Source organism: Hydra vulgaris, chromosome 09 (assembly GCF_038396675.1).
Source record: "Hydra vulgaris chromosome 09, alternate assembly HydraT2T_AEP".
Lineage (NCBI taxonomy): Eukaryota > Metazoa > Cnidaria > Hydrozoa > Anthoathecata > Hydridae > Hydra > Hydra vulgaris.
The window spans coordinates 13,048,496-13,064,436 of record NC_088928.1 but is presented as its reverse complement, the minus strand read 5'-3'; the positions used below and the strand labels follow the sequence as shown (position 1 = coordinate 13,064,436).

At 27.8% G+C, this 15,941-nt stretch overlaps 2 protein-coding genes across 3 annotated transcripts in view; one reads left to right on the top strand and one right to left on the bottom strand.

Annotated features, from left to right (window-relative positions):
- The first annotated feature begins 342 nt into the window (after window positions 1-342).
- Window positions 343-1,539, top strand: LOC136085281 (potassium voltage-gated channel subfamily A member 5-like). The gene has a single exon (XM_065806572.1). The coding sequence runs from the start codon at window positions 343-345 to the stop codon at window positions 1,537-1,539; it is 1,197 nt and encodes a 398-aa protein (XP_065662644.1).
- Window positions 1,540-7,483: 5,944 nt separating this feature from the next.
- The window catches only part of LOC100202624 (rab3 GTPase-activating protein non-catalytic subunit), a 127,365-nt gene continuing 118,907 nt past the window's right edge, over window positions 7,484-15,941 (bottom strand). For both annotated transcript variants that reach the window (XM_065804764.1, XM_065804765.1), the window contains exons 33-37: window positions 10,181-10,331; window positions 10,017-10,103; window positions 8,391-8,600; window positions 8,073-8,240; window positions 7,484-7,745 (exon numbers count right to left, since the gene is read on the bottom strand). In XM_065804764.1, coding sequence (XP_065660836.1) covers window positions 7,599-7,745; window positions 8,073-8,240; window positions 8,391-8,600; window positions 10,017-10,103; window positions 10,181-10,331 — 763 coding nt within the window. In that variant the 3' untranslated portion in view covers window positions 7,484-7,598. The remainder of the gene's footprint in view (window positions 7,746-8,072; window positions 8,241-8,390; window positions 8,601-10,016; window positions 10,104-10,180; window positions 10,332-15,941) is intronic.

Here is a 15,941-nt window from a genome sequence, read left to right as displayed (position 1 = left end):
TAATTTTTCTTTCTATTTAATTGATTTGTTTCGTATATTTGATATTAATTTTTATTTAAAATAAAGTTTTGTTTTGTTTTTTATTATAAAAAAAGATTTGAAAAATAAAGGAAATGGAAAAAACTTCAAAGGGTTTTAATTTCTTTGATTTATTTGAACATATGTCAATTTTATATTATTATATACTTCTATTCTAATTTGTTGATAAATGATTTTACATAATTAATGATGTTTGTTTACACAAAAAACGAAAAGGGGTGGTATTTTTATTTAAAAAAATTCTGTTATTCTGAATAAATTTTCTAAATATATCTTTAGTTGTTTTCAGATAAGAGATAAGAAATGCCCATGCAAGATAAATTTAGATATCATCCAATTAATCTTCATTTAAATGCCGTTCGATTGGGATGTTTGCTTTTGGAGCAAAAAAAAGTAAAAATAATAGTCCGTGGTGTAGTATTCGAAACTTTTGAAAGTACACTAGGAAACTTTCCTAACACGTTGCTAGGAAATTTACCCAAAAGAAACCTCTATTTAGACGAGAAAAAAAGTGCTTATGTTCTGGATAGATGTGTTCAATCGTTTGATGCTGTACTGTTTTATTATCAATCAAAAGGAACTCTTGCTAAGCCTTCAGTGGTCACGCGAGAACAATTTTACGAAGAGCTTATTTTTTATGAGATCGACAGGTATATTGACAAACGACACGTGGAAGATTTAATGTTTTTAAAAGATAATGACAAAGAAAAGCATGACCTAGATATTTGTAATTTTAATATCTCAAAATATATTAGTTTTTTTAACTATTCAAAACTGCAGAATGTATACACTTACACCCATTTATCAATAACAATATTTTCTATTATTGCCTATTGTTTGGAAACCGAACCAGACTATCGGAACAACGTGGTTTGGATTTATTTTGAAATTATAACAAGTATATTTTTCTTACTTGAACTTGTGTTCACTGCACTTTTATCACGTGATCTTCAGAAGTTTGGAAACTCGTTAAGTATGATTTGTGACTTCTTCTCGTTGAGTTGTAGTGCATCTCATGTGATCTTTCATTTCTGCGCAACCTATAACTGGTTTTCTAAAATGGTTCAGTTTTTCAGAGTGGTTCGCATTTTTAAGTTAACAAAGTTTAGTAAAGCGTTTAGGTTGTTCCTTTATAGTATATTCAAGTGTAGTCATTATATCCAGGTTTTCCTTATATCAGCTGGAACATATTGTTTTGTGGCGGCTGCATTAATGCTTCAAGTAGAAAACCAATTCCAAAATATATTTGAATCTATGTATTATAGTATTATTACTGCAACAGGGATTGGGTACGGAGATTTTGTACCAACAACAAATGTCGGGAGACTTTTTGGAGCTACTGTGGCTGTCACAGGTCTTTTTTTGTTTTGCCTTCCACAGCCAATTTTGGTAAACCAATTTATATCCGTTTATTATTTACCGGAGGTAATGTGTAAAGAAGATTCATTAAGAAAAAGAGCGGTTATTAAAATGAGAGAAACGTTACTAAAAGAGCTGTAAAATTACTTTTTTATAAGTCTTTGTAACAATTTTTTTAATAAATTGTTTGTTTTTTTTCTTTTTTCTTTTTCCTTATCTTTTTAATGTTGATTCATTAATTTTGATTATACACACACACGCAAAAACATATTTGCGCAACTTTTTTTTATTTTCAATAAAACAAAAGAGAGATTTCAAAAACATATTTTTAAATTGTATTGAAGTTTCAAGCTTTTGTTTTTCTTCCGATTTCCAATCGAGAAAACATTTAAATTTATGAGAAAGTTTAGCCATACTTAAGATAATAGAATTTCTCAAAGTGTTAGTATGAGGGAAACAGTGCTACCGTTGGGTGCAACTACTAGGTGCAACTACTGGGTGCAACTACTGGGTGCATCACTATATGTCACTACTGTAATCAATAGTAACACTCTAAAAAATTAAATCATTTTGTTTAGCTGAAAATATTTATTGAAATATTTCCAAAAATTGCAAAGTGAAACTAAAAGAATTGCTCTACCAGATGGGAAAAGAAGACTCGTTTGGTAGAAAATGGTTGGTACCACTAATTGGAAAAGATGAATCTTACTGCGACGCATCATTTATGTAACTTAAATGTTTAAAAGGTGTAACTCTGATTGAACGAGTGATGACTGAAGATTCAACAGGGTTATGTCCAGAGAGTGATACACACTATATGATAATATGAAATGAATTCAATCTTTTGTGGATTCAACTTAACTAATAAGTGGGACACAAACGAGCTAACAGTGTATAGTAATAGCAAGACTGTGAGTTGGTTAAATGCTGTTTTGAAGGAGAAATAACGTGAAAGACTTGAAGAATTTTTCAAGTTGTTGCTTAAGGGAATAGTATAGTTAAGCGCATATTTAAAACATTCGCATGCTTATGTTCGATTTATCTGACGTCTTGCTGAAAGTCCTATCTCACTAAAAGGTCATCTCAACTATTTTAGAAAAAGGTGTTGAAACACGTAGAAAAGCAGATGGAAATGAATAAACAAAATGTTCCAGGAGGGTGACCACGTGCGCATAGAACCATCTCAAAACACAAAATGTGGACTCCAGCCGCAGTACGAAAGCAAAATATCTTGTCGTTGACAAAGGAACTGCGGATCACATGAATCCTTGTCATATTTCACACTTACGTCGCTGTACTCTAGACCTTCAAAACTCAAACAAATCTCTCAATGATGTTTTTTTTCTAGATTGAAAGTGGTTAATAACAAAAATGACGTATAATTTTAGAATGATTACCGTAAACTAACAAACAACAAGTAACGCACTCCGTAAAAAGATTAGACTTAGGGGCATTCCATATAGTACGTACGCATTAAAAACACTAATTTAGGACCCCTCCTTACTCTTTTACGCATCTGTGTGCTGTCAACGTCCCCAAAATGCGTAAGTACGCATATCTATTACAAAATAATACCCCTCTTTCCCAGTTTAAAATTTTTTTTAAAATAAAATCAAATTTTTTTTAGTTAATTCAACATTTATCTGCTACATAACATAATATCGATTTTTTAGACTCGTGAAACTCAACGCTTTCAAGTTTTATGAGAGATAACGGAACAAGAGATTGGTAAAACCACTGTTTTTACCCCCTCCCCCACACTTCTTGTACGCATTCGTACGTTTTTGAATAGCCCTTTCGCCCATACATGGGTACGTATTTTATGGAAGACCCCTTATGAATAATTCACCAAAAAGGCATGTACTATTGTGAATTTGGTGAGTAAATTTTAAACGTGTTTGTTTTCACGTAGAAAAACGTGCTAGTTGTCACGTTAGTAATTTATGTTTACATTTTAACCTTTTAACAGCGGAACTTTTTTTTTGAGGCGTATCTCTCCCAGTGGAATTAATAATTTTAAGTTTTTTTAATATATTTTAATATTATAATAATATAATTTAATATTATTAATATAATTTGATATTATATTAATATAATATAATATTATAATAATATAATATTTTTAATAATATTTTTTTGTTCAAATAAAATAATTCTTAACTGAAATATTCATTCAGTTGATGCCTGAGAACCTTCTAAAAAAAGTAAAGTCAACGAGTCCAATGATTTTTTTTATTATTTCCCAAGTGCGTTGGGAGTCATTTTTAGTTTTATCAAGAAGTTTTGAGTAGTAATTTTTTTCCGAACATTTTCAATCAAATATTTGTCTTATACAAATGAAGGTGAAATGCAAGAAGCGAACTTGAGTCAGTTCGACTTGAACTTTACATTGTAACCAATAGCAGCAGAGTATGGTTTTTCCCCTCAAAAAATACTCTGCTGCTATTGATTACAAAGTAAAGTTCAAGTCGAACTTGACTCAAGTTTGCTTCTTGCATTCCACCCTAAGTCTTTGGGGCCATCCATAAACGATGTCACGCAACTTAGTGCAATTTTTGACTCCTCCCTCTCGTTACAAGACGTCGCAAAAGTTTAGACACCCCTAGAATATTACTTAACAAGGTGCTGACCCTCCCCCCCCCCTTCTTCCCTTGGATAAATATTGCATTATTTCGGTAGTTAACTAAATATAAAATATTTTTCAAAATTATTGTCATGTATGTATGTTTAATGGGAAAACTACAATGGGCAGCTATAATAAAGGAAATTATTATTATATTTATTATTATTATATTTTGAGAGTTTATTACATTTCCAAGACAATTTATATTAAGTATAAATTTGAAATAAATTCATAGTTTTGATATAAATCTAAATAAAAAGTATAATAATATAGAAGCAATTGTTCTAGTAAATACTACATACTACATGATTACCGTGGGAAACGTTTAGTATGGTATTCATGTATACATGAATACCATACATGATTACCACGGTATTACATACGACATGAATATTTTTACTACATACTATATGAATATTTTTTTATAGGATCTTATAACTTTATTTAAAACTAGTTTTACTTTCGGTTACAATTTTGAAAAAAAAAATATAAATGTGATATAAAAAAAAATATATAAACATATTTAAAAGATTACATACTACAATGGAGTAGCTAGACGCCAGCTTCACCCCAATAAGTAACATTGATAAGGAAGGAGAAGTGAACCACTTATAACCACTGAAAATCATCAAAAAAGAAAAATTAAGCAATGGTATATTTTCATAAAACATTTACGTAAACAAATCAACAAAGCAATTTATAAAAACAATTTCATTTTTTTTTTCATCAAGAAACAGTACTAAAATCTTTGATACCCACTTAATTTCATATAGTACATTATTTGGGCAATAAATGCCACTTTAAAGTTTGTCTTTTTATAACATCATAAATGCAATCGTTAAATGCATGAAAGTTTTCATTTGTTTTTAGAGGAAGAATACAGAGAAGTGTTATTGGAGTCATTCCTTTAAGATAATTATGAATCATTATTACAACAGCTTTAACTTCTATTGCAAGATCTATTGCATTGACAAAATCACTAGTATTTCATCATTTATTGTAAGAGTTTGATTTACTGAAATTGGGTGTGTCGATTTTTTTCTTTTTTTCAGTTTCAAAAATAGAGAGTATAATTTTTGTGAAAAATTTTATGGGGATGTCAAACCTGTGACTTCATAAAAGCCAAATCTAAGGGCTTCATTCGATGAGTGCAATGAGTAGGATAACACAGAAGAATTACACCATTCTCTCTCGCAATGTTAACCAGTTCAATACTTTTTGTGTGAGATTTATGACCATCTAAAATAAATAGAACTGAGGAGCTTATTTTGGCCCCTGAATATTGAATAAAATTTTCTTAACCAAACAATAAACAATTCTTTTTTTATTTTATTTTGTTTTTTATAGGTGTCCCAAGAAGTCCTTACAGTCTTATCACAAAGCACCGCGGATGTATCTACCCGCTTGAATAATATTCAGCCTAGGCACCTGGTGGTGCTCCATCCATTAATTTTGGTTTCATTTGTTTACGAGGAAAGATCATCATGGGTGGCATGTACCTCCCATTTGCTGAAGAGCATATAACTGCTGTGATAAGCTGACCCCTACCAGCTGAAGTGAGAGAAGCAACTTGTTTCTTCCCTTTAGTTGAAAATTTTTTAGAGAGACACTTTGGAACAGTAGAAATACCTGTTTGTCACAATTCTAGATATTTTCAACATGAAGAAAAAAATTAAGTGTTTTTACTAATTTATTAATGCTCTGTTTTTTAAGAATATTGAGCAGTGCTCAAGTAGAGTGCTCAATGAGCACTCTACTTGTAGAATATACTAACATAATATATACATATATATATATATATATATATATATATATATATATATATATATATATATATATATATATATATATATATATATATATATATATATATATATATATATATATATATTATATATATTATATATATATATATATATATATATATATATATATATATATATATATATATATATATATATATATATATATATATATGATATATATAATATATCATATATATATATATATATATCAACTATAAATATAAATGGAAGTTATATGTTATGTGGAGCACAGATGTATTCAGGATAAAAAATTATTTTATTTTTATAAAAATGTCATATATAATTAGTCTACATTTTTTTAAAAACACTTGGGGTAAAATTGGGAATATCCCATTATGCCCCATTAGCGGCATATTGCTAAAAACAGTGCTACATCTAAGAAAAGTTCAGACATTTTAAAAATTTTAATAATACTCACTTCTTTATTAGTTAAATGCAATATTAGCTTCAGCATATCACATAAAATAATAAAATTCTACATCGTGTAATATTAAACAGTTAAATTATATTGAAGTTCATTTAAAGTCATATTTATATAGTCAGACAAACTTTGCTTAAACTTTAAACTAACGCAACTGATGGTAACATTTTGTCACATTTTTTTGTTTGTTTGTTTGTTAATTCACCTACCCAAGGCCACTACAGACGAGGAGGCTATTTAATTGTGGTTATAACCCTCTCTCAACTCTATAACCCCGAAACACGAACCTTGACAAACAAGGTTGCTGCGCGGGGAAACAAGTTGAGCGCGGTACTACCCAGGGACGTGGTGGGGATCGAACACAGAACCTCTCGCTTATGAAGCGAGCACTATACCACTACACCACTACCGCATATAATATACATGCATATAATAATATACCGCATATAATAACATGATAATTCTAAATCAATCACTATTTAGTTATATCCACACTCAAAACAATGTCTATTTGCAAAAAACCATTTTGCCCCAAGTACCCCATTTTGCACCAGTTTTCCCTATATAGCATTTATTTATTAATTAACTATTCACCCTTTTATTTTAAGAACCTAATGTTTTTTAAAGAGTTGTTCAGCATAAAAAATGCTTTAAAATGATATATAATAAGTTTGAAGATGAATTTTTAACTACTTGCGCATGCGTCATTTTTAAGGGGGTTCTCCTGTTGCAAATCATGGGGCATTTTTTTCACGTGATCCATATATCTTAGGGAATCACTAAGCAAAGTTTCAGCTTCATAAGATTTTTTCCTCACAAACAGTGGTTTTTTGAGTTTTACTCCTAGACTCCTAGATTTTTGACGAAAGGAAAATTTCAACTAATATTTAGATTTCAAATTAAATTTACTTTCATTTTATCAAAATAAATTTACTTTGATAAAATTTGAAATCTAAATATTGGTTTGGCACTCAAAAGATACAGCAAAACATTTTTTCAAAAATATCAAAAATTTTATTCGTATTTAACAAAAATTTTATTCGTATTTAACGGTTTCTATCTCATGTCAACCTAAGTAGTGAGTTATAAAAAACTCAAACTCAACTGAAAACTTCTAAAAAAGAGCAGCGTACGCGTACGCGTTAACGCAAAACGTACGCGTTAACGCAAAACATCTACTTTAACAAATGCGGCCTAAGTCATTAAAGAAAAACATTTTAGGTACATTTTCACGTTTTATGTATAAATATTATACTTTAAAAATATTGGTTACAATTAAATATAAAATATTGTGTAAAAATCTATTCTAGAATATTAGTTGAATTTCCAACTAAACTAAACACTGTAAGCATTCAATAAGGTCACTGATCAGCTTCGAGTGTTTGGAATTTCTAGACGTTGAATTCGAATGAAGAAATTGAAGAATCTCATATGTACTTAATAGTGTAGATTGACTAGCGCGAAATGTTGATTTATCCTAAAACAGATATAATAAAAAAGATATAATCTATTTACAATTTTTTATGGTAGCTATCGCCATTTCCTATGGCTACGTTGTTTAAAAAAATAAACATAACACTTCACAAAAAAAAATTAATCGACGGGTGGTGGGGATATATTCAGCTTTTTACAAATTTTTAAAACATAAAATTATCTGCACACCTATATAATAATTTTTTGATTTGTTCAAATAAATTTGAGTAAATAAAACTATCTGAAAAAAAAAAAAAAAAAAAATGAATCTGGGAATTTCTTTTTAAACTAGATTTATTAATGACGCAATACAAAACACAATGAAATATACCGATATAACAATAGATTGAAGCCATGAGTATATTGTTGTAGGTATTCTGCTGTAAATATCAATATTTTTGCTAACGTCATCTTGTAGCAGACATCTTGCCAATCGCAGACCAATTACATCCATAACCATTGCAGAAAACATATCCATATCTTGTATATAAAGAACCATCTATTAAAAGATAAGCTATATACACACACGTAAATTCAAGGTTAGTTAAATTCAAAATAATTTCTTACCAGGTACGATTAGCCAGGTTGATTTGATATTTTCAACAAAAGTTATTATTAAACTTATTTTCTATAAAATGTAAAAAAAAACCTCCTTTGCATCGTTATCAAATCCAGAGGCATATAAATCACATGCAATATGACAACGCAAATCATCCTCTTTGACTTGAAATTTTTTTCCAAGCTGCAAGACAATATCTATATTCCACAGTAAATCAGAATTATTATTTTTTAAAGCATCATCCTCGAATGTCGAATCCAAATGATTTTTTATTGCAGATGTAACATAATTCAGACAAAACTTAAAAAATTGAAAAATAGGTAGATATATTTTAATTTATATTTAATTTATTATTATAATTTGTAATGTTATTACAATTTATTACATTTTAATATATTTTAATTTATAACTTTAATAAAAATAAATCATTTAACAAATAAAATACTAATAAAATATTTAAAAAAATGTTAAATAAATTTTTTACTTATTAATTTTTATTATTTATTTCTGATTATCTAACTATTCAGCCTTCAAATAAAAAAAAAATTTCACCGCTTAAATTAATTGTCAATTAAAAAGAGAAATTTGAAATTGTTTTAGTAATGGAAAGGGATCCAAAAAATTAATTCCAGTGCGCCTGAAAAAACTTTTTAATTGAATAAACTTGAACACATAACAACCACCTAATGATTGATATTAAATTATTAGATTAATACATTTATTCACTAAACCATCAAAGCTTAGTTAATTATTTGTAACACTACACAAAAATCTTAGTTTATAGAATGGTTTTCAACCACATTTGAAGTAAGATCAAATTAATTCTGACGTAGAAACATCACGATAATGACGTAGAAACATAACAATAAACTATTATATAATATGGTTTGCTACAAAAAATGACTTGCTACAAGAAATGTATGTAGCAAGTCATATGTAAGTTAAGTATACAAACTGGTTTAAAAAGTGCAATTAAGTCAAAACACGTGTTGTATTCAGATAAAAGAAAACAATTTAATAAATGTAGACAGAGAAAAACAAATGTTTTATTATATCAAGGATTGCTTGCTCCATATTAATAATAAAACTTTATAATAACATAAAAATTATTCAGAGTTGTTGATTTTAAAACGAAAACAATAGAAATGCAATTTAGTACTTAATGCTATCAATTTAGTATACCATTCTTTGCCCTGGTCATGACCATGAAATTTACCCTGGTCATGACCATAAAATTTTGCCCATGTCACATGAAACTGATCCTATTTTGGGGCTAAGTAAAATACTTTGAAAACTTTGATATTAAATTCTCAAGTTAATTATGGGTAAGAGTAAAAGGAACTCATAAACCTTGGACTCATAACCTTTTTAGGATTTTAATCTTTTAGTATGTAATATGTTTATTTTTAATGTGACCACTACTACCACTAGGAAGTGATAGTAAATATAGTAAAGTCATAGTTTATTTACATGTTGTGAATATAACATGATAATAAAAATAACCATGTTGTATTCACATATTGTGAATACAAAACGTCTATTCAAGTTAAAAAAAATGCTGTAAATACAACATGTGTTTTGACTTGATTTCACCTTAAAAAAAAAATTTCTCAGATGTAACCCTCATGAACTTTGTACTTTTTAATTTTTTCTTTTTAAGCTGCTGTAACTCATTTATTGCCATAAATTTAAATCAAGCTTGAAAAATTCATGTACCTGTTGACGAGCTACAACAATTTTGTCATCAAAGTGTGTGGAAAGGACAGGTGTAGCATGAAGATGCTGTGTCATAGCATGTTTGCCCTGAAAATATTTTGAAAACAAATAATTGAAGTTTACTCATATTTTATTGGGGCTAATAAAACTGATTTTACTTTTACCTTAGTATCAAACAAAGACCGAGGTTTCACACCTCGCAGACATCCTTGCATAGTTAAATAGAGCACAGTAACAACACACCACAAATGTTCTAGCATAACAGGATTGCATGATGGTTCATCAAGAGCTTGTTCAACAATCGATCGTTGAGTACTAAAAAAAAAAAATGAATAAACTATAATAAATTATAACAAGTTTTAATAAATTTAATATATTAGGGAAGATATAAAAATATATATTTGGGTGTGCAAACATCAAGTGGGCTTTTGGCTATTTTATTCTCGTCTGGAGAGAAAATTTTTTTTTTTTTAAATATCATGTTTTACTTCTAAAAAATATCATGGGGTCAGGGTAACAACATTAGCTTTGCTATGTCTAAAAACATCTGTCCAAAAACATCTGCAAGTACACTGAGATATAATAAAATCTGTCCAACAACATCTGTAAATAAGATGAGGTATAATAACATCTGTCCAACAACATCTGAAACTTTATTGATGTGTAAAAAGTATATAATTACTACAGATGTAGTTACATCTTTTCAATTATATAAGTATAACAAAATCTGTGCAACAAAAAAGTGCAACTACATCTAGAGATTTTACAGATGTAGTTACATCTTTTCAATTATGTTAAGAATAACTACATCTGTACAACTACGTCTGTGAAGTCTATAGACATAGTTACATCTTTTCAATTATATTAAATATAACTACAGGATTTTATGAAATTAATAAATTATAATGTATTATATTAAACAGATGTAGTTTCATATATGGTTTTTTCAGATGCAGTTACATATGGAAAAAAATATTAAATATAAATGCATTATTTTAACCAGATGTAGTTTCATATATAGTTTTTTTCAGATGTAGTTACATCTGAAAGAAATTCTTCCAGATGTTATTGGACTTGGTAAAATTACCAGATGTAGTTACATCTTCCTAAAGACGTTATTAGGGGTCATTGAATTTCCAGATGATATTGGACAGATGTTGTTGGAATAAAAACAAAATAAAAATGATCTTAGACAAAAGTGTACAAACGATCTTGGACTACTCTACAGATGTTGTTGGACAGATGTAGTAATCTTTTACCATATCATGTTGTGTCTAATGAGTTACAGCCTGAGACAAGTGAATGCCAGCCGACTGTTTAAGATATAGAAACAGGAACTCATTTAAATTTTGTTTGTGGATTGCTAATACCTTTTGGGTATATGTCATTTTTTAAAGTGCTTTTCATTTTTTCACATACAATACTTCTTCAGTATTGGTGTTTAGTATTGGTAAAATAATAATGATATTAGTAATTTATAACTATTCTATTTTGTTTAAAAATCAGTTAATATTCCATTTATTACTATCATATTTAGTATATCTCCCATTTATAGCCATTATATTTAGTTTAAAAATCAGTTTATCTCCCATTTACTAGCGCTTTGTGGTCAATTCTCAACATCTTTCATATTATTCTATATGATGCCATTCAAAGCAATTTTGTTAGTCTACTTTGACAACGCATCTCAAGAATACGAAAGATATACTTGTTACAAAATTATTTATAAAATAATACTAAATCTTCTGAATAAAGAATTTCAGTTGGTATAATTTTTCAATTATAAAGAACTTTAATAATAGAAATATGCGTCACAGGTTTGTGTAAAAAAAAATCCAAATTTTTAAAAAAAGTAGTTGTTTAGTGAAATCTGGTCATTAAACTTTTAAAAGTAAAATCTGGTCTTTTTATTTTTTTAGTAAAAACTGGTCCTCAACATTTTTCAGTAAAACTTGGTTCTTAAATTTTTTTCAGAGTCTTTGAAAAATTTTTAAAGAATTTCTTTTGCTTAAAAAGGTTCTATTCATCTAGTTTTCGAATCATTACTGCACTGTAGAATTTTCTACATTTTTTTTGTTTTTTAGATTCATATATAAATCATATGTATTTTGCAGTATTTTAAGTATTTGGCTAATTGCTACCTGTACTTTAGCTATATATAGTATTTCAAAACAAATTCTAAAAAATTCTTTTTTTGATAAAGTTAAAAAAAAGTCTGTTGACTATTGATAAAAAAGTTTGTCTTGCTTACTTCAAACATCAGTGAGGATCATTTGCTTGAAACCATACCATTACAACTATTAGCAAAGTCTTTAATCAATCCTTGATTAACAAATTTCTGTTATCTTGAGTCTAACAACTCTCTGACAATCAATATGGTGAAATCAATATGATGAAATCAATATGTTGAAATCAATATGGATTTCTATTTTTTTGTTCTACTGCTGATTTGTTAACCACTATAACAGGACGTTTCTATTGTACTTTGGAATGTGGTGAAGCTATTAATCCTGACATATGAAAGGCTTTTGATAGTCTGACATACTGATCTTTTCCATAAGCTCACTTCATATAAAGTACCTGCGTAAATCTTTAAAACTATTTAATCGTTCTTTTTTTAACAGTATTAAAAGTGTCCTTGATAGAAACATTTTCATTTATTTTCAGCAGCTTCTGGGGTATCACAAGATTAAATTCTTGTTTCATGTTTCTCATCTTTTCTATTTTTTTTCTTTTCACTCCTTTTTTTTAATGTTGTGATAACTATCACAACATTGTTGGCATTCCTTTATTTATGAATGACAACAGTTACACTGAGTCTTCTACTTTATGTCTTCTAGATTAACATTTACTATTGACCTCTCATGGAAACTATATCTACAATCCATTGAAAAGTTAACATCTGTTAGTCTATCATTACTATGCTCGCTTTTTTTTTTTGCTACAGATTCCAACCTCTACATCAATAAATATATTACACCCAAGCTTGGTCGGGAAGCAGGAGTGATTGCTCTTTATAACTGACCAAGGAAATAATATTTAGTTGCAAAAAACTGGCCAGATATTTTAGTCGTTTTGAGAACATTTAAAAAAAAAAAAAAAAAGCGCAAAAAAGATTAAATGGACCGATGAGAGACAAAATAATTACAAAATAAAAATAAACTAGGAAAAGAAAATAACTTTTAACGCGAAAAAACTTAAAGCAAAATAAATTACAATTAGAACAAATATTTTCGAAACATCGCTCTTGTATAATTTTTTTATAAAATTAAACGACATTTTTTATATAAAGTAACATCATATAAGGAAACATATGTTCTTTTATTTATTAAAGAGTTTAATATAATTTTTATTTATATGCTCGCTCTTATTTTCAGTGCTGGATTAAGGAGGGTTGGGGTTAAAGGGGACATTATAGCCCCGGGCCCTGAAATAGTCAAGAAGACTTTTTTTTTTAGTTATTTTTATGCTGTGGCACATAAAAAGGCCTCCAAAATAAAAGTAGCCCCCAGCCCCAAAAAGTCTAACAAGATTCTAATAAAACTAACGCTAGCTTTAGTTTTATTTAAGCTAAATTATTTTATAAATAAAAAAGTTATTTTTTTTAATAACTATTTTATGTTTCGCGTAGTTTCAAAATTTTAACATATTTGAAACAATTCTTCTTAGTTAGATGAAAAAATGAAATAATTAAACCATTGAGTTACTGTAGAAATTAAATTAACTAGATAGAATTTAACTAAAAAGGTTAAAATACTTTATGAAGAGGAAACGGAACTGCTTCACAATATCTCTGATGATGTTTAGTGAGTGGGTTTTTTAATTTTAATTAGTATTTAAAACAGAAAAAAGTAACTTTAAGTTTAAGCATAATGAGTTTGTAAGAATGGCAACTGAAGCGAAAATATTTAGAGCTATATATATATATATATATATATATATATATATATATATATATATATATATATATATATATATATATATATATATATATATATATATATATATATATATACACATATATATATATATGTGTATATATATATATATGTATATATATATATATATGTATATATATATATATCTTCTTTTTCTTTTGGCATTTCCCATTTAGGGGTCGCCACAGCGGATCAAACTCCTCCATCTAGCCCTGTCATGAGTGTCCTCCACTGACACACCAACCACTCTCATATCCTCCACCACTGCATCCATAAACCTCCTCTTAGGTCTACCTCTCCTCCTCTTACCTGGAAGTTCCATCCCCAAAACCTTCCTGCCAATATAGCTCTCCTGTCTCCTCTGTACATGTCCAAACCATCTCAATCTTGATTCTCTAACTTTATCTCCAAAAATTTATCTGATCCTCTAATAAACTCATTTCTGATCCTTCTTCGTCACTCCAAATGAGAATCTTAACATCTTATATCATATATATATATATATATATATATATATATATATATATATATATATATATATATATATATATATATATATATATATATATATATATATATATATATATACAGGGCTGCCACTATAATTTTAAAAGTTTTTCCCTAAGTTTAGCTTTTTATATTACCTACGTTTTCCCTGAGTTTTCCATATTATTTCCAGAATCCCTGGCATTTAGACAAGGAAAATCCAATGTATATATATATATATATATATATATATATATATATATATATGTATATATATATATATATTTATATATATATATATATATATATCTTTATATATAAATAAATAATTTAAATGGATTCTAAATACACTAAATACAATAAAATAATGCAAATATTTTTTATCAATTCTAAAATTGAACACAAAAAACAGTTTTTAGTAAAAAACTTTATCAATAAGTTTCTTCTTTGCATTTAATAGTTCTTAAACTGAATCTAACATCCATTGATTCTTTTTCTGTTTCATCACATTTTCTTTTTAAAGTAGTTGCTTTTTTAGGCATTGTTAAATCATTATTTTTGTCAGCATCTTCAACAGATTGAATAAAATCTTTGTTTAATATACAACATGCAGTTACAAGTAAAGCCTTTTTTTTTTCTACTTCTTCAATTTCTTCTAATAAGATTGCTCTTTGGTTTGATTCGCACTCTTTCCTTGAATTAATATTCTCTGCTAAACTCATTTGGTACTGTTGTCTGGCTGACTTAACATTAATGATAACATTACTGATAACATGACTGATAACATTAATGCATTTATGACATTTATAGTGTCAGCTTGAACTTTTTGAGAACTCATATAATCTCTTATAATGGGATGCAAAACTATTGAGTCTGACTGAATATTTTTGTTTAGAATAGATTTGTTTACGCTGAAACCCTTTTCTACAAAAGCTTGACCATGACTTACAGTTAAAATCATTTTGGTAATATAAGAAAGTTCCTTATATTTGGCCATATCCAGTTGATGAAAAAAGAAAGTATCTAAACAAGTGTTTTTTTTAATCAAAATTAAGAAATTTTTCTATATTTATTTTTATGTCATTTCCTAAAAGTACAGAATACTGAAGCATGACTTTATCACTTTGTTTTGCAGATATAATCTTTAAACTAATAAAATAATGTAACAACCTTTTTAGTTTATTTTGATTAAACTTGATTGATGATGTTTTGAGTTTGATTGGTTCGAAACAACTTGCATTTGCTATGATTGCAGAGTCTAGTGGGATGCATTTCAACAGATTTTCCATGGTTTTTGTGAGAAATAAAACACATTCATTTCTTAACTGTTTTACTTCATAAAGAGTGATTTTATCTTTTTTTAAAAGTTCTTTTATTGAAACTTCAGCGGCAAAGCCTAAAATAACATCTTTCCTGTGTAGCAAATAATCTTTTTTATAGAGATCTAATTTTTTTAAATCACTACCTTTTTTTGCAACTTTGAATTACTGATGGTTTAATG

What these genes read in the sequence shown, in the direction of transcription:
- LOC136085281 (XM_065806572.1), top strand. Translation starts at nt 343, where the DNA reads ATGCCCATGCAAGATAAATTTAGATATCATCCAATTAATCTTCATTTA.